Source organism: Choloepus didactylus, chromosome 3 (assembly GCF_015220235.1).
Source record: "Choloepus didactylus isolate mChoDid1 chromosome 3, mChoDid1.pri, whole genome shotgun sequence".
NCBI classification, from domain to species: Eukaryota; Metazoa; Chordata; class Mammalia; order Pilosa; family Megalonychidae; genus Choloepus; species Choloepus didactylus.
In genome coordinates, this window is record NC_051309.1 from 107,441,138 (window position 1) to 107,465,271 (window position 24,134).

Sequence of the window (24,134 nt, forward strand, 5' to 3'; positions counted from 1 at the left end):
ACTGTTCTAATGCAGTGTTATTAGGAATACAGAAATCACTTTAGAAACAAACTTATGGCATCAAATGGAGCTCAGATAAATCATGGTAGTTCATAAAAATGAATACTATCCAGTATTGATCTGAATGAGATAAATCACAAAATGAGTGAAAAATGAAAGCTGCAGAATGAGACAGTTATCAGGTTCAAAGACATTAGGAACTAATTGAAGATTACAGTGTTTATGGACATTTTTGAAAAAGTATTCAACATGCATGGGAGGGATGAACACCAGATCCTATGTGGTGGCCATCTCTGGAGGAGGAGGAAAGGGAATATGGTCTGGAGGTGGCCAAATGTTAAGATTTGACAAAAGCAGGTGCTGGGAACTTATACATTCAGTATGTAAGTTACCATACTTGTTATGTGCTTGAAATAGTTCATAGAGCAACCAATGACATACCCATCTTCTAAGCAAGGAAGAACATTTCAATGATGAATTTTAGTGCCTACTGTGGGTCAGATGCCATACTACGAAGTGGGTGTATAAATGTGAATAAGGCATGGTATCTGCCCTCAAAAAGATAACCTCACAGATGCAGATTTGTGTTCATTTACACTGCCACTGATGGCTAGGGAAATGTGTTATTAAATGGACCTGAGACCCTTAAAAGTTAAGTTCAAGTAACTGAGGATCACAGAACACAAGGTTCAGATACTCCCAACTTGCCCTGCTTCTTCCACCTTTCCTTCACAGAATGAAGACAATGGGGAGAGGAACCATGAGAATTACATAGCATAAAACAGAGCTGACAATTTCTACACAAATGAAAAAATTACTTTTATTGTGTTAAAATATTCCTTGACAAGTTAGCAATTATTTGTATGAAGGAGAGTCCAGAAAACAGATTTATGATTTCATTAGCCTTGTCCTTGATTACAGAGTTTAGGAATTACATATGAAACATTATTTCCTAGAGTAGGTTACAGAAGGTTTCTGAGGCTGTGAATGTGGAAGAGCTTCTCTCTACCTGTCTGGCTGCTCCCATGATAACATATATTTTTACTCTCTTGAACTTACATCTTTACAACAGTTCGAATGCTGTTAAGAGAAGGAAGCAATAAACATAAATTATGAATCATAACTTTTTAAAGACCACTAAAATTACATTCTTTCTGATACTGCCCCTACTGCCCCCCCCCCCCCGTCACTGTTACCTTCTATAACATATTGCCAAAGAGAAAGCTTACCTTTTTCCTGCATGCATCAGTTCAAAGGCTGTGTTAATTTGGTCAAAAGGTAGACTGTGAGTCACAAATTCATCAACTTTTATCTTTTTAGACATATATTCAGACACCAGCTTTGGTACACTTTCTACACTCTTCCATCCTAAAAGGAATCATATGTCTATTAATTTATATAGCAAATCTCTACTGTAGGCTTATTACTTTGTGGGTGACAACAAATTTAAGAGATCAGTTTTTTGATCAGTTAAAGAGGATTAAAAAACTCCACAATAAGCATGGGGAGGAGGAAGAATTTTTCACACCTCGTTAATGGTAAGAAAGTAAAAACCTTGTATTTTCCTTTTTTAAAAAATCAAGATTTATTAAAATCTAATTAATGTTTTGGCCAACTGAGACCTCTGAACTATCCAGGATAGAACTCTGGAATTATTAGAACATGCTTTTTTGGTGCACAGCAGCAAAGATTTCTATAATCATGAAATTCAAGGAAGAAAAATACTGATGTGATTTATGACCTCATTTCCTTGGTTTTAAATTTAACAATGAATAGGGATAGCACCTCAGAAGAGAAAACCATGGAAACTGAAAAGCAAAGTAGGAAATCTTTAGCTACATGACAAGATTTTACACAATTAGAGCCTTTAATTTCTCACTTGCATTGAAAGAAACAGTAAATCACTGAAGAAGCCCTTCCACCTCCTAAACCAAGGACACTTTGGACCATATTTCAACTTTTGAGCCTTCTCCAAATCTCCCCCTCACCCCACCCCCACTAATTGTGTGAACAACTTCTTTCTCCTTTAAATCTCCTGGTAACTGAGATGAACTATAGCCATCACTATTCCTAAACTAAAATTTGTATTTACATCTTTGGGTCATATTTCAGCAACTCCAAGGAGCCCCAATGTTCCAGCTTATTTCCCAACTGGGTGATTTAATATGTTTAAGATACTTGGTTATAGCATAAATCTAGAGCTTTGGAAAGGAAGGCTACTCAGCCTGACATTTTCTACAGCAAATTCTGTAGTATAAAGAAGGAAAACTGGCCAAACCCCTCATTTGAGCTTACTTTCCTAATCTTTTCTTCTGGCCTTTGAAAAAGCTGGCATAAAATGAATTTTAAGGGTTATCAACAGACACCTTGTTAAACACAGATAATTCAGAACTTGATTTTTATTTCCTAAGAGGATGATCTATATAAAATTTTTTAAAAACCTGTAAAATTTTAGATTTCATTCATTAACAATAGTTGGGATATAAAAATATGTTTTGATGTCTCTTCTCTTCCCTAGCTGAGCAACAATGAAAAAGATGGAAACTATTCCCCAGCATTCTACTGGTAGTTCGGCAACCCCAAATAACCTTTTAAGATCACACAAGGGAGAAATGATCAGTCTGGCAGCTCTTCAATTTTGTTGTAAGGTTCTGACTAATATTTTAAGTTTAAGACTCAGCATTGGTTACTGCTGAAATCCATACAGTTCAGATAGGGGTATGATGACATCTGGTGTTACTTCTTCTTCCCCTCTACCCTCTCGAACAAATGAGTAAAAATGCTGATAATCTATTTAAATCCACAACATAAAACACAGTGTGGCTGACACTCTGCTTGCTTATTCTGCCCTGTTCTATCCCAAACTATTTGCTTACTAAGAAAACACTGATCTTTAAAATATTTTAAATATTAAGAGTATAACAAGTGGTCATGTTCTTCAGGAGAAGCTGAGTGCATCTCCAACTCCAGGGGTAAATACTGATTAAATAGGAAACCCTTGTATTAAAATAACTTTGCATGCAACAATTTACGATAAGAAGGTAACCAGTGAAAATTCTTGTTAATACAAGAAGATATGCCTAGGATTGAAATTCAGCCAAAGAAAATAGTAAAAGAGAAAATGTGCCCATCGCATCCACTGAGTTACCTCCAAAGGCGGTGCCTTTCCATGTGCGACCTGTTACCAGCTGGAATGGACGAGTGGAGATTTCTTCACCTGAAGCAGCTACTCCGACTATCACGCTGACGCCCCAGCCTTTGTGGCATGCCTCCAGTGCTGCTCTCTGCAGGCACAGAGATATGACCAAATCACAGAATAGGTGCATTTTGCTCAGAGCATCTGCTCCCCTAGAAACTTTATTGGGTGGAGGTGAAGTGGGGGAATGAGTCTTTTAAAAATGGCAACAAAATGACCAAACTGAATGTTTACTAAAGTTAATTTTTTTAACAATTACATTTTAACAGGTATTTTAAAAATTTGGCTAAATATGAACACAAATTGAAAGGATTTAAAGCTTTTATTTGCTTTATATATTTTTAAAAGTAAATCCTAACTCAAAGTTCTAAAGACTGTAAGAAAAAGAAGCAGGAAGGAGTAGTAGTAATAGTAGTAACATTTACTGAATGTTTTACTCTGCAACAAGTAGGTGCTATTATCCCCATCTTACAGATGAGAAAAGTGACATTTAGAGAAGTCAGTCCTTTGCTCAAGGTCATTGAGTTAGTAAGCGGATGTGTAATTCCAAAGCCCATGCTCTTTACTCACTGCTGTACCATTCTGCCTTTACACTTAATATGCTAAGATTAAGAACATGGACTGAAGGCAAAGAAACATTTTTTCAGCTTTCCCTGTCTACTCTTTTTATCATTTCCCATTTGTAGTTCAATTAATTATTTTTACCTTTTCCATTAGAATAATTCTTATCAAGAGACTTCTTTGCAAAAAACAAAATTTTTAGCCTTAAGGAAATGATGTCCAAAGCAAAAACAAACAAAAAAGGCAATACCGCAAAAAGGGGAATGAAACCAGGCATACTTACCATGACCTTCACATTACCAATACACTCAAAGGAGTAGTCCACCCCTCCATCAGTCATCTCAACAAGTACTTCCTGGATGGGTTTACTGAAGTCTTGGGGGTTAATACATTCAGAGGCTCCGAACTCTTTGGCCCTTGCAAATTTATCTTTATTGAGGTCCACACCAATGATCCGAGATGCACCAGCCAACTTACAGCCCATAATAACTGCCAATCCAACTCCTCCCAGGCCAAAGACAGCACAAGTAGAGCCAGGTTCCACCTAATGGTAAAAAGAGTCTATGAGGTCATCATTCCAGAAAAAGTAAAGGAAACCAAGTTTCTTACAGATCAGGCAAATTTCACTATCCAGCAAAGCTTTGCTGAATCAAATTAGAAGGCAGAAGCTAAAATCCAGGCCAATCTCTTACCTTGGCAGTGTTTACAGCAGCACCATAACCGGTTGAAATGCCACAACCAAGCAGGCAGACTTTATCCAAGGGTGCTAAGGGATCTATTTTAGCAACTGAGATATCAGCCACAACGGTGTATTCAGAAAAAGTGCTGGTTCCCATGTAATGTAAAAGTGTCTTTCCTTTGCAAGTAAATCTGCTAGTACCATCTGGCATTAATCCTTTCCCTTGAGTGACTCTAAAGAAAATAAAAAGGAAAAGGACAAGGTAGAATCAAGTTTCTGAAGAACAGGAGAAAGAAATCAGTTTTTTTACAATAATGAACAGGAATGTGGCAATGTAAGCATCCCTCAAAAAAGCTGCCCCAAAGATTTAGTGACTCGAAGGACAAATTCTACTTGCTTTGAATTCTGGAGGACTGTAGAGACTGGAGAACAACTCCACAAACACTGAATCAAAGAAAGAGAAAAATCTCAGGTAGGAGAAGTCCATCCTGAACTGCGAGTCAGTTCCCATTTCCCCTCCCCCTTACTCAGTTCCATGTTGCTTGGGAGCCACACAGAATCAGCATGGCCCTGGGTCCCTCTCACTGTGGAAAGAGGTTGTAGACTGAATCACAACAGTGAGTTAGGACTCCACATACATTCAGGCAGAGGGACCTAAGTTCATAGAGACTTGGGGTGGAACACGAGCCACTGAGGAGCGCTGTATACAGAAGGCCCTCAAGGCCAAAAAAAAACAAAACTGTTGTGACCAATCCAATTTTAGTTGGCTGGACCACCTAAAGGCAAAATGGACTTTTCTGAAGTGATCAACCTTTCTGGAGTAACCTAACCTGGCTTCTCAGGGCGGCGTACCCTAATGGGGAAGAAAGCACAGGCAGGAAAGCCTCACAGAGAAAAACAAAAGGGGGAAGAGGGTTTAAACTGGACTGCTGTAAGACAGGTGCCAGAACTGAAAAGTGTAAGGAAAATGAGGCTCTGAGTAAGGGAGAGAATTTAAACAAATCATAGGAGCTGGAGAGAAAAGTCTGCACAAAAACAAAAAGAACAGATTAAGATTTCCAGAGATGGAACAGAGAAAAGGAAGCTCACTCCTGGAGGTGAAACAATTAGACAAAAAGCAAAATTTAAAAACTGCCCCACATATCCAAGGCAAGAATGAAGTAAGGAAGAGCTGAGAAAATCTGAACAGTTAAACAGACTTCTAAAGGTCTAGAATAAGTTAGATCAAGCATCAAAGAAGAGCCTTAATACAAAGCCAATCAACAATAAAACCCTAGACTCAAGGGAGAAATGGATTTTGACAGTTAACGCATTAAGAAAATCAGATGCCTAGACATCAGCAAAAAAAATCACAAGCCATACTAAGAAACAGAAAGATATGTCTGAGTCAAGGGAACAAATTAAAACTTCAGAGGAGACTCAGAGGTTGGAACCACTAATCAAAGATGTTCAAACAAATCTCCTGAATCAACTCAAGATGAAGGAAAATATGCATAAAGAGATAAAAGATATTAAGAAGACAATGTATGAGCATAAAGAAGAACCTGTAAGTATAAAAAGAAAAAACAGAATTATAGATGAAAGCCAAAATAGTAGAGATTAAAAAAAAAAAACAACACTAGAAGCATATAACAGGAGATTTGAACAGGGAGAAGAAAGAATCAGTGAGCTAGAAGACAGGACAATCAAAATTGTAAAGTCAGAAGAGCAGACAGAGAAGAGAATAGAAAAAAATTGAGCAGTGTGTGACAGCAGAAAGTGTAAAATCATATATGTCACGGGTATCACAGAAGGGAAGGAGGGGGGGAAGGGACAGAAAGAATATTTCAGGAAATAATGGCCGAAAACTTCCCAACTCTTATGGAACACATAAATGTACATGTCCAAAGAGTACAAAGTACTACAAAGAGAATAAATTCTAATAGCTCTATCCTGAGACACATACTAAACAGAATGTCAAATACCAAAGATAAAGAGTGAATTCTGAAAGCAGCAAGAGAAAAGCAATTTTTCACATAAAAGGGATCCCCAATAAGACTAAGTGCCACTTCCTCATCAGAAACCATAGAGCAAGGAGACAGGGGTATGATATATTTAGCTGTCCTTCAGAAATGAGAGTGTTTAAAGTATTCATAGAGAAACAGAAACTCAGAGAGTTCATTAATGAGAGATCTGTCCTACAAGAATTACTAAAGGGAATTCTATAAGTTTAAGGAAAAGACAGGAGAGGCTAAAAGTGTAAATGCAAAACCAGTAGTACTGGATCCTCAATATACAATTCTATTCTTTAACTCATTTAAGAATCAGAATACAATTGAACAAGAAAAAGGTGTATTTCCGGATAATGGACATGCAAAATGTAAAGTGGGACAAAAACAACATAAAGAGGGATACAGGGGGAGCAGAGAACATGTATGGTACTGAAGCTAAGTTGGTATCTTTTCAAATTGGTATATCATAAATGTAGGTTGTGTAATAAAAACTCCAGGGTAACCACAAAGAATTTTAAAAATACACAGAAACAGAAATGGGAAAGGAATCAGTCTGATACATCTCAAAAGATCAATCAAACAGAAAAGATGGTTGCAATAAAGGAAAAGAGGAAAAAAGAAAAAAGACATGTAAAAAACAAAGGACAAAATGGGTGAAGTAAGTATTGTCTTTACAGTAATACTGAATGTTAATGGATTAAACTCCCCAATCAAAAGACACAGGGAGGTAGAATGGATAAAAAAGCATGATCTAACTGTATGTTGTTTACAAGAAACTCACCTTAGACCCAAAGAAGCAAAATACGTTGAAAGGACGGAAAAAAGATATTCCATGCAAATAGTAACCAAAAAAGAGCTGGGGTAGCTATACTAATATCGGACAAAACAGAATTTAAGTATTTAAGTCAAAAGCTGTGATAAGAGACAAAGAAGGACACTATATATAAATAATAGGGACAATTCACCTAGAAAAAAAAAATCATAAATATTTATGCACCTAACCACGCTGCCCCGAAATACATGGTGCAAACACTGGCAAAACTGAAGGGAGAAGTAGACACCTCTACAATAATAGTTGGAGACTTTAATACACCACTCTCATCAACTGACAAAACATCTAGACAGAGTATCAATAAAGAAATAGAGAACTTCAATAATATGATAACTGAACTAGACCTAACAAGACATACGAAACATTGCACCCAAAACAGCAGGGTATACATTCTTCTCAAGTGCACATGGATCATTCTCCAGGACAGAATGCATGTTGGGTCACCAAACAAGTCTCAATAAATTTAGAAAGACTGAAATTAAACAAAGCGTCTTCTCTTACCATAATGGAATGAAGCTGGAAATCAACAGCAGGTGGAGAACGAAAGCCCCAAATATATGGAAGTTAAATAACACTCTCTTAAACAATCAGTGGGTCAAAGAAGAAATTACAAGGGAAATCAGTAAATATCTTGAGATGAATGAAAACAAGAACACACAATATATCAAAATTTATACAATGCAGCGAAGGCAGTGCGGAGAGGGAAATCTACAGCATTAAACACTTATCTTAAAATAAGAAAGAGCTAAAATCAAAGGCCTAACTGCACACCTGGAGGAACTAGAAAAAGAACAGCAAATTAACCCCAAAGCAATCAGAAGGAAGAAATAACAAAGATTAGAGCAGAGGTAAATGAAACTGAGAATAAAAAAGGGAACAAAACCAGAAGTTGATTCTTTGAAAACATCAATATAATTGACAAAACCTTAGCTACACAGAGAGAAGATGCAAATAAATAAAATCAGAAATGAGACAGGTGACATTACAGAAAAAAAAAGGATCATAAGAGGATATTATGAACAACTGTAGGCTAACAAATTGGACAACTTAGATGAAATGGACAAATTCCCAGAAACAGATGAACAACCTACACTGACTCTAGAAGAAACAGAACACTTCAACAGACCAATATAAGAAAGAGATTGAGTCAGTCATAAAAAACCTCCAAACAAAGAAAATCTCAGGAACAGACAGCTTCACAGGTTAATTCTACTAATCATTCCAAGAATAATTACTATCAATCCTGCTCAAACTCTTCCAAAAAAATTGAAGAGCAGGGAATACTATCTAACTCATTCTATGAGGCCAACATCACCCTAATATCAAAGCCAGATAAAGATACTACAAGAAAAGAAAAATTACAGACCAAGTACTCTAAAACCCTCGGGGGAGAAAACATGATCACCTTGATTGATGCTGAAAAGGCATTTGACAAAACCCAGTATCCTTTCTTGATGAAAACACTTAGAATACTAGGGATGGAAGGGAATTTCCTCGACATATATGAAAAACCCACAGCTAACAGCAAACTCAGTGGTGACAGAATGAAAGCTTTCCCTCTAAGATGTGGAACAAGACAAGGATGCACACTGTCACCACTGTTATTCAGTACAGTACTGGAAGTTCTAGCCAGAGCTAATAGGCAACAAAAAGAAATTGAAAGCCATTCAAATTGGAAAGGAAGAAGTAAAACTTTCCCTGTTTGCAGTTGACATGATCTTATAAATAGAAAGCCCCCCAAAATCAACAACAAAGCTATTAGGGTAAATAAACAAATTCTGCAAAGTGGCAGGATACAAGATCAACACACAAAAATTAGTGTTTCTGTACAACAGGAATGAGCAACCTGAGGAGGTAATCAAGAAAAAAATTCATTTTAAAATAGCAGCTAAAAGAATCAAATATTTAGGAATAAATGTAATCAAGGATGTAAAGGACTTGTACACAGAAAACTACAAAACATTCCTAAAAGAAATCAAAGAAGACCCAAATAAATGGAAGGCCATTCCGTGTTCATGGATTAGAAGATTAGGTATTGTTATGATGTCTATTCCACCCAAACTGACTTACAGATTCAACAAAATCCCAATCAAAATTCCAACAGCCTTCTTTGCAGAAAGAAAAAGCCAATTATCAAATTTAATTGGAAGGGTAAGGGGTCCTGCATAGCCAAAAACATCTTAAGAAAGAAGGATTAAGTTGGAGGACTTACACTTCCTGACTTTAAAGCATAATACAAAGCAACAGTAGTCAAAACAGCATGGTACTAGCACAGGGATAGATATATTGATCAATAGAATCAAATAGAGTTCAGAAATAACCCTCACTTCTATGGCCAACTGAATTTTTTTTAAATACAATTTTATTGAGATATATTCACATATCATACAGTCATCCAAAATGTATAATCAACCATTCACAGTATCATCACAGTTTGTGCATTCATCACAATCAATTTTTTTGAAGTTTCATTACTCCAAAAAATAGGAATAAAAATAAAAGTAAAAAAGAACACTCCAAACATCTCATACTCCTTTTACCCCCTATTATTCATTTACTTTTTATCCTCCTTTTTTCTACTCATTTGTCCATACACTGAATAAAGGGAGTGTGAGCCACAAGGTTTTCACAATCACACAGTATAAGCTATATAGTTACAGAATCATCTTCAAGAATCAAGGATAGTGGATTGCAGTTCAACAGTTTCAGGTATTTCCTTCTAGTTATCCTAGTACACTAAAAACTAAAAAGGGATATCTATATAATACATAAGAATAATCTCCAGAATGACTTCTCAACTCCATCTGAGATCTCTCAGTCACTGAAACTTTATTTTGTTTAATATCTCTTCCTCCTTTTGGTCAGGAAGGCTTGCTCAATCCCAAGATGCCGGGTCCAGGCTCATCCCTGGGAGTCATGTCCCATGTTGCCAGGGAGATTTACACCCCTTGGAGTCATGTCCCACACAGGGGGCAGAGCAGGGAATTTACCTGCCCAGTGGGCTTAGAAAGTGAAGGGTATGGTTAATTGATTTTTGACAAGGCTACTAAGTTTAGACAATTGGGACAGAATAGCCTCTTCAACAAATGGTGAAGAGAACCGGATATCTACATACAAAAGAAAAGGGCCCCTATCTCACATATATAAAAATTAACTTAAAATGGATCAAAGACCTTAATATAAGAGCCAGGACTATAAAACTACTATAAGAAAATGTAGGGAATCATCCTCAGGATCATGTGATAGGCAATGGTTTCTTAGACTTTACACCCAAAGCACAATTACCAAAAGAAAAAACAAACAAATGGGATCTCCACAAAATTAAAAATTTTTGTGCACAAAAGGATTTTGCCACCAAAGTGAAAAGGCAACCTATTCAATGGGAGAAAATTTTTGAAAACCACATATTTGATAAGGATTTAATATCCAGAATATATAAAGAAATGCTACAATATAACAATGAGAAGACAAACAATCCAATTAAAAAAATGGGTAAAAAATTTGAATAGACATTTTTTCAAAGAGTAAATATAAATGGCTAATATGCCCATGAAAAGATGCTCAACATCACTAGCTATTAGGGAAATACAAATCAAAACCACAATGAGATATCATTTCACACCCACTAGGAATGGCTATTGAAAAAAAAAACAGACAATTACAAGTGTTGGAAAGGATGTAGAGAAAAAGGAACACTCATTCATTGCTGGTGGGAATATAAAATGGTGCAGCCACTGTGGAAAACAGTTTGGCAGTTCCTCAGGAAGCTAAGCATAGAATTGTCATATGATCCAGCAATCTTGCTACTATATACGCAGAAGTATTGAAAGCAGGGCCTCAAACAAATATTGTACACCAATATTCAAGCAGCATTATTTACAAATGGCAGAAGATGGAAGCAACTCCAACCCATGTGTCCATCAACAGATGAATGGATAAACAAAATGTCGTATATACATATGATGGAATACTAATTAGCTGTAAAGAAAAATGAAGTCCTGATGCATGCGACAACATGGATGAAACTTGAGGACATTATATTGAGTGAAATAATCCAGACACAAAAGTACAAATATGTTATGATCTCACTGATATGAACTCATTATAAGCAAATTCTTGTATATACAATCTAGAATATAGGTTACCAGGGGATAGAATGGGGAGCTGATGCTTAATTTATTTAGGTTGATTGTAAAGGTTTGGAAATGGATGGTGTTGATGGTAGCACATTATTGTGAGTGTATTTATTAGCGCTGAACTATATACATGGTTGAAAGAGGAAGTTTTGGGTCATGTATGTAACTCGAATGAAAGAAGATAAAACATGGGACTGTGTAACACAGAATCCTGTTGTGGACAATGGCCTCAGATTAATAGTATAAGTATCAGGATGCTCTTTCATGAACCAGAACAAATGTATGAGAGTATTACAAAGTGTTAATAATATGGATGGTATACGGGAAAAATACACCTAATGTAAAGTATGGACTATAATTAATAGTACTGTTTCAATATTCTTTCATCCATTTTAACAAAGGTACCACACTAAGGCAAAGTGTCAATAACAGGGTAGTATATGGGAATGCTGTACTTTTTACATGACTTTTTCTGTAAACCTGTAATTTCCCTAATTTAAAAAAAAAAAATAAAAAAAACATTATGCTAAGTGAAAGAAGCAAGATACAAAGTACTACATATTTTATGATTACATTTACATAAAATGTAAATATAAATCTACAGACAGAAAGGTTAGAAAGATTGAGAGGTAACTGGTAAGGGGTATTGGGTTTTGCTTTTTGGAATAATGAAAAAGTTCTAAAATTGATTGTGGTGATGAATGCATAACTCTAATAAGAATATTAAAAGCCACTGATTGTACACTTCGGATGGACAGTATGGTATGTGACTACATCTCAGTGAAAACTGCTTATAAAAAAATAAACAGTAAATATTTAGAAAAGTGTGTTAAAACTAAACATCCAATTTGTAAGATATTAAAAACTTAGCATCCTTTGCAATGCCTTATTGAGGAAACTCATAAAAGATTTATAAACTTATCCATCTTTTCCAGCATTCAATATCCTTGCTGTCAGAGCACTGAAGTCATTTGAACAGGTGCCAACTCATGGATCAGATAAAAGTATTTTAAAATTCTATCCTAAAACTCTCTGAGAAAATATAGGTTCATAAAATATATAGCCAAAACCATTATGTCTACAAGCAGAGATTACAAGCAATTATCCAGTGCAGCTGATGAAGACAGATGGCCAAATTGGCTAATTTAGATCTTTTAGAAGGTCTTTTACAAAACTCTTACAGTCCTCAAGGGCTCAAATTATTTTTTTCTCTTCACTTTGTTTTGCCTGGGTAGTTGGTTACACCACGTCTTGGTTTGCCCGGGCTGCTACAACAAATACTACAGACTGGCTGGCTCAAACAACAGAAATTTATGGTCTCAGTTTTGGAAGCTAGAAGTGTAAAATCAAAGTATCAGCAGGCAATGCTTCCTCTGAAGTCTGAAGCGGTCTGGTGGTGGCTTGCTGGCAATCCTCCATCCATCACATAGAGATGTCTCCTTCTGTCTCTCCTCACTTCTATTACTGTGTCCAAATTTCCTTTGTTTATAAGGACTCTAGTCATATTGGATGAATACTCATCCTGATTCCATTTGGCCTCATCTTAATAGGATCTTTGAAGATCCTATTTACAAATGAGTCCACATCCATAGGACCAGGGGTTAGGACTTGACTGTCTTTGTGGGAGACATGATCCAATTCACAACACACCATTCAAAGGAGTATAAAAAACTCCACGAAGACAACCAATACAATGAATAGTGACAAAAATTACTTTTGATACTCTATACTGATAGGTAACATAATGGCTAGCTGAGGACAATGGACCCTGAAAGTCAGACACACTTGGGTTCAAATCCTGTGTGATCTTGGGTAAGCCAACTAACTTCTTTGTGCCTTAGTTTCCACATGAGAAAATGGGGGAAATGATAGTACTTTCCTCATAGAGTTCTATAAAAATGAAATGAGATGTTATATAAAGCTTAGCACTGTTCCTGGCATGGAGGGGGTTTAGTAAATGTTTATTTTTAATAAAAATAAACATTATATTTTGATGTACACCCTTGGATAAACTGGTTGAAATGTATACAAATAAATAAATATACAGAAATAGCAACACTGCTTGAACCATAACATAAAGATGAAGAGAAAATGGACTGCCTCTCGATTTGAGATAAAATTTCCTTTGAGATAAAAAATAGTACATATGATCAGAGTGACAAAGTAACTCTAACTAGGTGACAAAGAAGTAACAGCTCCATCAAAAATAAGTGTTTTATCTTTAATGAGAGTTTAACTCTGTTTAGCCTTCCTTAATGTGAGAAATCACTTCTGTTTCAAAGGGGTTTCTTGAATAAAAGGTAACATGGGATAAACTTTATGCTTTGTAAGAATCTCTCTCTGTAATAGGCAACAAAAAGCCTATCACCATTATTATACACCTGAAGGGGGGCAAAATTTTTCAGATTGTGTTTGAAATTCCCCTTCAAAATGACTAGATTCCTTTTGTTCTAGCTTTGCCAAAAATAACTGGATTTTACATGATAAAAAAAATGCAGGCTTGTTATCTAAAAATTTTAGAACTAATTTTGTCAATGGCATTAGAAAACAAATGCAAAAAGAACTCAATTTCCCACACACTACTGGTAGGAGCTACAGCAGACAGACGTAGATGCGTATCCTATGACTCAGCAATCCCAAACCTAGGAAAATACCCAAGAGAGAGTGGTGCATATATTCACCAAAAGACATGTATAATGACGTACCTAGCAACTTTAATCATAATAGTCCCAAGCTGGGAGCAACCTAAATGCCCACCAACAGGAGAAATACACCGTGGTATTTGAAAGGGACTATGACACAGCAATAAAAAAAAATGATGCACATAGCAACTTGGACACATTGCACAGACATTATGAGGAGTGAAAAGAAACCAGATCAAAGAGCATGTATATTGCATGATTCCATTTATATGAAGTTACACAGTGCAAGAAATCAGAATAGTGGTTACCCTTGAGGGAGGAAGATTTTGACTAGGAAGGGACATCATAAACTTTGTGGGTTGTGGGAAGGGTTCTTTCTCTATACTGATCTGGTGTTGGTTATAACCATCTGGTGCATGTATATATGAAAATTAATTAAGCTGTATACTTAAGATTTGTACACTTTAAGTACTTTATTATATATATGTTACACCTCAATAAAAAAGAAAAAGAAACAAACATGGGACTTTTTTTTTTAATGTTATCTGCTTCCTTTTTTTAAACTCAAATTTACTGAGATATATTCACAAACCATACAGTCATCCACAGTGTACAATCGTTCACCGTACCATTATATAGTTGCACATTCATCAGCACAATTAATTTTTGAACATTTTCATTACCACACACACACACACCCAAAATAAGAATAAAAATTAAAGTAATAAGAATACCCAAAACATCCCATTCCCCCATCCCTCCCTATTATTCATTTACTTTTGGTCCCTATTTTTGTACTCATCTGTCTATACACTGAATAAAGGGAGTGTGAGTCACAAGATTTTCACAATCACATGGTCACACAGTGTAAGCTATACAGTTACACAGTCGTCTTCAAGGATCAAGGCTACTGGGTTGCAGTTCAACTATTTCAGGTTACTTCCTTCTAGCTATTTGAATACATTAAAAACTAAAAACGGTTATCTGTATAACGCATAAAAATAACCTCCAGAATGTCCTCTTGACTCCATTTGAAATCTCTCAGCCACTGAAACTTTATTTTGTTTCATTTCTCTTCCCCATTTTGGTCCAGAAGGCTTTCTCAATTCTATGAAGCTGGGTCCAGGCTCATCCCCGGGAGTCACATCCCATGTTGCCAGGGAGATTTACACCCAAACATGGGACTTTTAATTGCCTCAAAGTAGTAGTTCTTAAGTGCTATAATATTACTACAACAAAATAAACTACCTTTCCTGAGTCAAGGAGTTATATTATATCTTGTACTCTTCTCACTACCTGCTGAGGTAAGTTTTATTACCTTGATGTAGTGGGCCAAAAAGTGTTTCATTAAAATGACTTCATTTACTCTCATGAGCATGTCCCCCCTTACTACATATTTTGGCAAATTTAGCCTAGTGTTATGGAAAGAGAATGGGTTCAGAAAATTCTGTTTTATCTCTTACAAGCTGGTAATACTGGACAAACCACTTAATTTCTGAGTCTTAATTTTCTCATCTATGAAAAAATGGGGATACTAATAATGACAGTGAGGGCGCAATAAGGTTGGAATGAAATAATTCATGTAAAAAGCACTTTATAAATGGTTGCACAATTCATTATTATTTTCATTATTAACATGACTTGCTTTAAAAATAACACAGAAAAGACACTAACCTTATCTTTTGGCAAAGGTTTGTTTTAGGATTCAGACAAAATTTGCATTCTCCACACTGTGGGATGTAAAGTGGGATGACAGTATCACCTGGGAAACAAATGCAAAGACATTATCCTGAATTGTCACCATCTGTTTCTAAATGAATAATCAACCCCTGCAAATTCCCATTCCTGTCCTCTTTTGCTGCTTTGCAAAATGAACAATTTCAAGGCTTACAATTTTACCTATATAATATCATTCAAACACTACCTGACCATGCAAGAAATACAAGATTCACAATTTTTATCTAAATGAAACTCTTAAAACACTAGTAGAGAACAGAAGCTGATGCATCTTTAAATGTCTTGGCTTAACTGGGCAAAACTCACTTTAGAAATGTCCTCAGACAAGTAGCAGCCTGGAAAATCAGAGAAAAAACAAATATTTGTGCTTCCCAGATGAGGAATAAAAGCAGCCTTGACAACTCAACTTAGGTGATAACCTGTTCATATACATCAATAGCGTATAGTTAACACACAAATAATTTCCTTATAGAAAAAGTCAAAATCATCAAATAAGTCGTTCAAATACTCTCTTTACCTGCTTTCAGCTTAGTAACTCCATCTCCAACACTCTCCACAATCCCAGCACCTTCATGTCCCAAGATCACTGGAAAACACCCCTCAGGATCAGCCCCACTCAGGGTATAAGCATCCGTGTGGCAAACAGCAGTGGCAAGAATCTATTAGAATATTAAACAGTGTCTAAGTGTGTGTGTATGCAATTCAGAGTGAGGTACAGAACAAGTGAAAAGGCACTTTTATGCTAATACCATATCTCACTGATTCTAAGATACAATTCTTTACATTTCTAAAATCAGCACGCACTTCTAATCAGTCATAATAACTATAATTTATAATTTATAGTAGTACATAATAATGGTGCATTTTATAATGATGGCATTTTTACTGCAATGAAACATGGTATATTTATTCTCATTTTCAGTGCATGTTAGCAAGAGAAGGTAAACAAGGTGATTTTATGGGGCCCTGTGCCTTCAGGTGTGGAGGAAAACATCACCTTGGCAAAATAGGTGGAGTTCATCTCACTGCTGGCCTCTCCTGACTGTTGGAAATTGGTCTATTTATTGTTTCAAAGGTTACTGACTATTTCTGAACTTTGCCAGCTTGCTTGAGTCTGGGCCAAAACTCAAGGCTTTTGATTGCAACAACTCTGGTTTTAGTAGCTGCACAATTTCTACTCAAATAAGCCCTTTAACCATATTTCTCTAGCATTTCAGTATCTCTTTTCAAACCAACAAAAACACAGAAAGGAAAAGTTCTGGAGTTTTTGTTTTTTGTTTCTCTGCTTCTCACTTACATACCCACTTACAATATAAAATTATTTGGCTATGTTAATAGCCTCCCAGGAAAGAAAGGTAAACCCAATATGCCCAAGACAGCTCATCTTAGTACATCCAGGACATTTTCTTCTTCAGTGGCAAAATCACAATGAACTTAGTTTTTGAACTTAATGGAAAATATACAAGCTATTACAGGATTTCAGATTCCTGGGTTTGGATTGAAAAGAATCTTAAAAAATTATCTGGCCCTGAGCTTCTCAAATTAGTATGTGTGATCCCTGGGAGTATGAAACAATGTGCACATGTGGTGTCTGTATATTTAGAGATTGGATGGGGAAGTGTATTCAAAGTCACAGCAAAAAGGAAAAGGCTCATTTTCCTAGAACATTAGTTTTATTCAATTGTCAACACTCTAAAGCATTAATTTTATATCAAAGTAAGCAAAGAGTACAATACTAAAAACATGAGGTTTTGTAAGTTTCAAAGCTTTAAATATCTTCCCAGCTGGGTGTCTTGTGCAATATGCCTCCTTCCAGGGGTAACTTTGTTTCTCTGCCAAAGCAGGGTTTGAGATGCACTGGAATAATGAATCCTCTGAATCCTGACCTTGTCTGCAAGGGTTAGCACATTATAAAGCTCTATAAGCAGGTAGATTTCACTTGCTTATGGCTTCAGTATATCAGAAACCTCTTCCCAAATCTATCTGAAGTCCCTTCTAACAAAATTGAAGGACATTTCTTCTTTTGTTTCTAACAGGGCACCATACATTTTAAGCTATGAGCTCAGCAGAAATGGCAGCATCCTACAAAGTTACCTTAAACTCAGGCTATGAAAAATAAACTGCAGTAATCCAGTGATCTATATGGATTTCACTACTCAGCTCAGGATCAAAGGTAAAAAAGATGTACAGAAGTACTGCAAAGGTGAGAGACAAAATAAGAGGCTGTTGTGATTCCAAGGTTGGATAACTTTCAATACCTTCTCCTTGACACTGTCCTATGGGATATATCCTCTGCAGAGGTCTACTTATCTCCCCAGAGACCTGATTATGAGTCTTTTTCTCTAGTGTTTTGGATGTATCATTACCTTAATTCGAACTTCATGAGCCTTTGGGGGAGCCACCTCTATTTCCTCTATGGAGAGGGGCTTTCCAGCCTCCCAGGAAACTGCAGCCTTGCACCTGATAACCTGAAATAGGGAGAAAGAGAGCAAGCTATTTTTTCTCCTAAAATAATAAAAAACTACTTACTGGTCAATTCAGATACTACTGAATGCTAATCTTGGAAAATATATCACAGACTCACAAAGAAATATGTACCTCTAAGTAATACGGAGAACTGTTCTGCATGCTTTCAGATCTCATAATATCATACTTTAAAAAAAAAAAAAGATTTCAGACAACCACATGATCAGATATAAAAGCCTCTTTTGGTTAAGAAATTTTATTCATCCAATAAATGGATAAGCAGAAGCAGGTTAAGATCTGATTCATTAGGCCTGACAAGAGGTTCAAGGAATCTCTAGGTTTAACATGTGCCCCATAAAATTCTTTTGCTCTGACTGGTTTAAATAACACTGGTTTGGTGCAATAACTGCAGGGTTGGAAGGAGGACAGATTATCAGAACAAGGAACCTTTAAAAACCACATCTATCCCTTATAACTGCACTATCCAGTACAGTACTCACTAGCCACATGTGGCTACTGAGCACGTGAAAGCGGCTTTTCTGAACAGAGAACTGCTGTAAGAGTAAAATATATCCAGAAATTGTCTGAAAGAAGAATGTAAAAATATCTAATGATATATTATCTTGGCTATAATAGACTAAATAACTATTAAAATGGATTTCACTTTTTCCTTTTTACTCTTTTTAATGTGTCAACCAGAAAATTTTAAATTACATATGTGGCTTGTATTGTATTTCTGTAGGATAGTACTGCCTTAGAGATTGTAGTCAGTACACCCCTCCACTACCAGAGAACCACGCATAATGAGGAAGGTTTTGATAGTTCACATAATGCTTATGAAATGTGCTGACTGAATAAAGGTTGCAAACCACTGAGTTTATAGGAGACAGACTTGAATGTCAATAATTACAAAACAGTGTGATTAAAGAGATAGGAACAAAGTGCTAGAGAAAACAAAAACTGGGGAAAGTAATTTTGGACGGGATGGCGAAAGCCTCACCTTTAAATGCAACAGGATGGGGAAGAGTTACAAATAGTGATAAAGCACCTACATACAGGGTGACTGTGAGGCATAAATGAGAATACAAAGTCTCTAATACAGTCTTTGGCACAGTGTAGCTTTGCAAAAATAAGTTATTAGTAGCAGAACAAGGAATGGAGGAAAATGGGAGGTGAACCATACACAGGCATAAAGAGTGGCCTGTGTAAACTGGTGAGGCCAGAAATTGTTGCTTTTAAAACTGAAATGCAGATATAAATCTGATAGTACAAAGAATTTGCATTACAATCTTTTTTTAACCTCAAGATACATGAATCTCAAAACAAAATCCCAAAGGTCAAATTCAGAATACTAACAACAAAATCATGTAACTCAGGGATCTGAAGCAACAAAAATAAACAAATAATTTAATCCAGAATCTTAAATTTTATGTTCCTCCTTTTAAAAATGTTTCAAAGGAGATTAACCTTTTCCTTTCACTGACAACACTTGTAAGCAAAACAAAGCCCCATTCTAAATCCCCTGGCAACTGCCCTCCCTATTTTAACATGCAAACTATCGTTAAGAATTATACATAACTTTCCACCCTCTCCTAATAAAGACACTTGGTATCATGGAAAAACAACTGCAATTTTTGAAGTCATGAAAGATTGTTTTGGAATTTACCCTTTTATTTTCTTTCATAATTGAGATTTTATAGGTTGTTTTGAAGATCAGCACACAGACATTATGAACAAATTCATACACAATTCTTAATGCATGTACTGAAAATCTAAAGAGCCATGTAGTTGTAATCCTTTTCTAAAGTTACTACAGTGACTTTCCACCTTAAATTCTAGAAGCAAGTTTTCCTTAAGAGGATGTCGAGTACCAGTATCTTCAAATGCTAATGAGCTGTTATACTATCAAGTCCCACTAATCCACAATTTAATGATACACACCACATACTCACATTTCCAATCTTTCGCAGCACATAACAAAATCATTAGGAAAACTGGATGACCACAAGGAAAAGATTGTTACAGAGTACACACAGGTCTGACAAGGCCAATCAGGGAGTGGTTTTAAGAAACAATTCTAATAAAAGCATGGAAATAGAAGTAATTAAAAATGTTCAACACGTATTAAATACAGGACTGTGACTCCAAATAGTCATTTAGTATGCACTGTACTATAGGGTATAAAAACCTCCACCCCCCCCAGCTTAAAAAATGGGATGAGGGATTTCAATCTCCTTCTTAAAAACGTTTCTTCTAGAGCTACTAAAAAACTTACATTTACAAAATGATTGATAAAAGTATTTCTTTGGATTGCAGAAGAAGGAATAAGACATGGTATACGATATTAATCAGACTTGGCTTCTTTCTCTCCTGCTTCATCAGAGGTTGGACTCTCCTCATTTTTAGTTTCTCCATTTACTGCATGTAAATCTTCTTTAATTTCTTGGTTAGCCACTTCAGTTTGTGTTCCCGTTGCTCCCCCTTTCCCTACTGGTTGTACATTTTTGTCTGAAGACTTATCCTTTTCCGCTGCCTTTTTGGTCTTGGTTTCCACTCTCGCAGGATCAGGTTTAGCTGACAGCCTTGCCGATCTCCTCTTGGGCATCCCGGGGGGTGGAGCGGACACCTGCCGGGTGCTGCGGGTAGCAGTGCGCCTAAAGCCTGCGCCAAGTTGAGCTGCTGGAGGCTGTCGCTCCCCCTGCCGCCTGAGCTGCTGGGACCCGCGGCAGGGGCGCTGGGCACCACTTCTTTTAAACCCTTAAACACTTCCTAGAAAATTTCTAAAATCTGCAAGCATTAAAGCAATGGGCGACTCTAGGCTGATTATTCATGTTACTCAGTGTATTTCTGTTCTTCTTTATCGTCCAATGTGTATTTCAAGAACCTGGAATGTTTCTGTCGCACAGAGACAGACACGGGTCCGAAATCCAGCTCACTATCCCCAGCGTGACTAGAGAGCACGACCAAACTCCAAGCTTCAGTATCTGGTCTGAGAAATGGGATAATATACTTCGTGGAGGTATTACGTGAGGATTAAAGGATATAAAGCTTACGGTGCCGAAATGCTCAAAAATGTTACTGAAAGGAACTTCGGGGTCTTCCCAAAATACATCCTAGGCGGCACAATAATTGAATTTAGGCTCAATTATGGATTAAAATTATGAAACGCAAGACAACCTAAGGCTTAGGAACACGAGCTCTAGCTGCAGCTTTATCATTAAAGACCATGACCTCCGGCAAGTTACTTAATTCCGCGTAAAGAAAAAGGCGTGGTCGCTAGACAGAAGTAAACCATGAGCATGAGGATACCGACCTGACCACCCCCCCATCTCTCCGGTTCTCCCCACCCCCACCAGGCTCCGGCAAACCCTCCCCAATAAAGAAAACTCTCCCAAATAAGCAACCGAAACAAAGCTTCCTTCCCGCCGAGCCGCTCGCCGGAGGCCCCATTTCAGCTAGTTCGGTCGGTGCCCGTCCCGGAGCCGAGACCCTAGAGCCAGCGGCCCGGTTCTACCCCATGCGCTTCCTCCCAGGCCCGCTGCGTGGCTTACGCTACCTGGTTCGCCATATCTACGGGTTCAGGTCAGCGCTGAGATTGCATCCGGGAAGGGCCGTGCGGGTACGCGGTGTGGGCGGGGCGTGCGTCCTGCGTGTCTTTACTCGTCCGGGGCGGGGACGAAGGGGAGTGTGTAGGCGGGGCGTGCTCCAGGCGCGAGGGTCGGTGGGTGTGAAGGGCGGTTTCCGAGGCCTTGGGTGGAAATGAGTGGGCCTGAGGTGTGGTGCAGGGCGCACTCTAGTGGGTGTCCAGACTGTCTCGCCCGCAAGGCCCGATAGGTTTCTGCGAGGCTGGAAGGCTGCGGTTTTCGTGGCTAATCCGACAGGCCTGTTGCAAAACGTCTGTGTCAGGAAAGGGTTTCCCAGTGTAATTTTTGGCCCAGGCATTTTAAAGGTTCACAAAAGACGTATATAGAAGGTGAGGAAGCGGGAATTGCATTGGAAGCACAGAGAGAAGTCTGCCCCAGCTTTGTGTTCTGCAGAAGTCCTCGATTTAAGAAGGAACTGCAAGTGTACCAGCCATGTAAAATTTAGTGTTTTCTACCAAATTTCCCCTCAATTCTAAACAACGGAGGCGTCTTGGAGCAGTAGCTGACAAACGATAGAATAGAGAGTAGGAAAGTGAGAAGAAGCAAATCTTTCACTTGTTCCCCACTGCAGGATTTCCAGTTTGAGGCAGACTTGAATTGGTACAGGAAAAGTTTTAAATCGGGTGAAATATTGAAATATTGCTTTAGACCGTTATGGACTTTTTTCCTTATATATGAAAGTCATTGGAATAATTATGGGATCTGCTCAAGATTTCATTCAGGTCAGGAAAACAAAAAGGTCCACACAAGTTCCTGGTGGATATTTTCTATTATGTTGCTGCATCTGAACCTCCTGCTGATATTTGGGGAATTCACGACCTTATAAGTCTGAAAATACTTAGTACTCACATTTCTATCCTTCCTTCAGCCAGGGAATGAGCTCATAACCAAGGCTTCACCAGTCAGGAGTCTGTACACAGGACCTCAGATTAAAAGCTGTGGATCCCTGAGGGACACTCTCTGGCGAAAGCAGAGGTTGTGAGCAAATAATGTTAATTTCCTAGGGCAGCCATGCCAGCCATGCCAGCCATGCCAGCCATGCCAGGGGTGATGTTCTGTGTTCAGGCTCAGTGGTATTGGTGATTCAGTCTGCAGCTAGGGAAATGATAATCACATCAGTTCTGCCACATAGGTTTGGGCATAATCTCAAGCTGTATGTCTCTGAAATTATTCTCTAGCCCTCCTGATTATTCTATGATCCTTTTCCAGTATCCTTTTGATCAATTCTTTATTTGATTAAATAAGCCTGAATTGATTTCTGTGACTTGCAGTTAAACCATTTAAAATCAGTACGAGAAATGTTGCAAGAGAACAGATCATCAGGGAAATGGATCAATCTGAGATGGATTATCTGACCTGGTTGAGGCCAAAGGTGGTGAAAATTCAGCTGGCTTTAAGCTGCAACAGTTATTAAAAAAAAAAAATCAACTCTGAACTTCCAAAATGAAGTAAACATTGAGAGAAAGGCTTTAGGGAACACATAGTTATTGCCATAGAAGAGTATTAAAGTGCATGAGTCCTTCAAAGCCTGTGGGTTAGATGGTTACTTCTAAAAATGCTGAATAGTTTAATGAAAGAGAATGGCAAGCTCCAATTTTCAGATTCTTGGATCAAGACATGAATTTAAACCTAAGTTTTCTATGACAATAATAGAGGACTCATTAATTTCTTGAAGCCAAAATCTAAACTAGTGAGAAGCTAAATTAAAGTTTGATCCTGTAGGCTTCCAGTTTCAGTATTGGGTGAAGCCACAGGAGTATCAAGTGTCTTATGTGAAAACTAGGGCATTGATTGGGAAAAAGTAGGATCCCAGGTATTGGAATGAGGCTAAATTGGAAGATTCAGATGACTCAGATTACTTTGACCAACTAAAACATTTTCCCTTGCCTATCTGATGAGGTTGTTACATGTTTGATTTGAAGAATATATTAAGGACCTTGTCTGAACAGTTTTCCTCATGTCCCAGCTATCTCCATCCCTCATTGTCTTCAGACTTATAATTATAGTCAGAATGTACAGGGAGGGGGCAATTAAGTTAAATGTGGAAGGTGAAGGGTTAAACAACAAAATAACTAGCACTAAGTTTTGCTAATGCCTGCTGATAAAACTCTGGCCAATTTTTGTAGGAATGAATTCTGTGAATACTAGTTCAAGGAAAGAAGACCATAATTTTAGGTCAGGCTTAATTTATCATTATGGATACCATTACTAGAAATTCTGTATTCATTGTTCTAACTCTAATAGTCTAGT

The 24,134-nt window shown here is 37.3% G+C and overlaps 1 protein-coding gene across 1 annotated transcript; it reads right to left on the reverse strand.

The window, feature by feature from the left end:
• Nucleotides 1-794: 794 nt before the first annotated feature.
• Nucleotides 795-21,910, reverse strand: ADH5 (alcohol dehydrogenase 5 (class III), chi polypeptide). Its single transcript, XM_037830302.1, has 9 exons — nt 21,797-21,910; nt 18,141-18,242; nt 16,292-16,433; nt 15,712-15,799; nt 4,450-4,669; nt 4,041-4,301; nt 3,149-3,284; nt 1,230-1,368; nt 795-1,080 (listed from the first exon to the last, which is right to left on the reverse strand). The coding sequence occupies exons 1-9, from the start codon at nt 21,806-21,808 to the stop codon at nt 1,056-1,058; spliced, it is 1,125 nt and encodes a 374-aa protein (XP_037686230.1). The 5' UTR covers nt 21,809-21,910; the 3' UTR covers nt 795-1,055.
• Between the last annotated feature and the right edge of the window lie 2,224 nt (nt 21,911-24,134).